The sequence below is a fragment of the Chaetura pelagica genome, unplaced genomic scaffold (genome assembly GCF_000747805.2).
Source record: "Chaetura pelagica isolate M959 unplaced genomic scaffold, ChaPel_1.0 scaffold425, whole genome shotgun sequence".
Lineage (NCBI taxonomy): Eukaryota > Metazoa > Chordata > Aves > Apodiformes > Apodidae > Chaetura > Chaetura pelagica.
Window position 1 is genome coordinate 4,771,174 of NW_009953205.1, and position 1,874 is coordinate 4,773,047.

Sequence of the window (1,874 nt, forward strand, 5' to 3'; positions counted from 1 at the left end):
AGTGGTGCTGGGGAACGGGCCTGCCTGTGGTGGGGCAGCACCTGCCCCGTTCTGGCTTTGCCCCTTTTTTATTTATCTGAGCTTATTTATTTATTTATTTATTAAACCTGTGTTCTGCTGGATCACTTGTGAAAGGGAAAAACTTGGGGTTTTTTCAGCTTGTAGTAAGCTGGCGAGTGATGGATTTCGCATCGCGTTTGAAAAGCACCAAGCACGCCTTGCACTTGTTGTGCTCCCAGCCACGTTTCTGGGGCAGTTCCAGCTGCCTCTGCCTTCCCACTGCTCATCCCCACCTCAGCCTGCAGCTCTCTGAAGCCAGAGAGTTCCCCAGGAACTCACTCACCAGTGGTGAGCAGGATGAGGGAACACAGCAGTTGTCATTATTGCCCCAAATACCTTTCCTCCTTTCTCGAATCACAAACACTGGCTGAGATGCAAACAGCCTGAATCCACTTTTCATCTCCACTCAGGTGGGTTTTGTTCAGCCGTGAGGGGCACAGGAGCCCTGCACTTTGTTGCACCTTTAGATCTGTGCAGTTAGTTTAAAACAAACTCATGCTTTTCCCTCCCCCACACCTTAGGTGTTTGTCCGTTAAGGGAAGAAATTTCAGTACTCTCTGTATCTTCGAGGTGTTTTTTATGATTGATGAAAAACGTACGACTTTGCTTTCCTGAGGATAGAATGGATTGTCTTCCAAAACCTTCTGCTGTATTTTTTTGGTAGTAAAAAGCTAGAAGCTGTGTTTCTAGGTGTTTCTTATCTGGTTATGCACAGTGCTTGTCTCTGTGTGGATATTGACAAATCAAAGTATTTAAAAGTACTAAGGTAATACTAAAGAAAATACTTTGGTAGATTTAAGTATTTCTTCTGTTAAGAATCCTCTGCATCTGGTCTGATAGCCAGCAACAGATTTGGCTTGACCTGGCAGGATAGTCATTGAAGGGCTGTTGGCACCACTGCAGAGCTTCTCAAAGGGACATAAACATTTTTGTTTGTTTGTTTTTAATGTACATTTTCTAAGATGATATGCCAGCAGCATGCAAGATAGAAATACCAGTTCATTAGTATGTTTGGTTTCTCTAATTAGATAATAGATGTGATTTCACCCTTTTGACTGCACTGAAAAATACTCTGATGCAAAACAATGCTGCTGCCAGCTCTTTCCCCCAGGAAGAAGCAGTGCATGACATCCTCCAGGCAAACTGAAACCAAACCCACTTCCAAAGGCTATTCCGGAGGTGTCAGGTCAGTTCATATCACGAATCTTGTCATGTACAGGTCACTCACACTGAGGAAGGGTGGCACAGCACTTTTAAGAGACAAGAAGGTAGAATTCTCTGGTAATCTTTCCTCCCTTTCCAACAGGGATACTGCTGGCTGCCTGCGCATGGCTGCAGCCTGGATGTAGAGGCAGGTCCTGGCCAGGCAGCAGCACTGTGAGCCAGGAGTGTCTTGGACTCTTGTTGGAAGAACCAGCCCAGCTTCTAACCAAGATCTGGGCAGGGTTCCAGTTCGCACCCAAAACTTATTTATGTTAATTGCAAGAATAAGAAAACAAAAGCTGTAATCCATGGATGAATCCTAGACTAAAGGAAAGGTTTATTCTTCCACTGACAACTAGGGTGAACAAATAAATATCTGTGGTTTGGGTTGTTTGTGGTTTTCTTCCAAATTTATTTTACTTTACAGCATCAGTTTCATCCTTGACTTCTCAGAGCATCGAGTGGTAAGATTTAGTTTGATATCAGGTGGATGTGCTAGTAGGTGCATACCTGCTCCAGTCAAGCATTCTCACTAGTTCAGGCTTCTTAAATTTTCCCAAAATGCAGGATAAACTTGGCACACAAGTATGTTTGAAAGCACTTGAGCTGAG

The 1,874-nt window shown here is 44.0% G+C and overlaps 1 protein-coding gene across 1 annotated transcript in view; it reads right to left on the bottom strand.

The window, feature by feature from the left end:
* Positions 1–460, bottom strand: part of LOC104388605 (cytochrome b-c1 complex subunit Rieske, mitochondrial) — a 2,576-nt gene extending 2,116 nt beyond the window's left edge. Inside the window, exon 1 of the mRNA XM_009997487.1 lies at positions 344–460. Within this exon, the coding sequence (XP_009995789.1) occupies positions 344–460 (117 nt within the window). The remainder of the gene's footprint in view (positions 1–343) is intronic.
* Between the last annotated feature and the right edge of the window lie 1,414 nt (positions 461–1,874).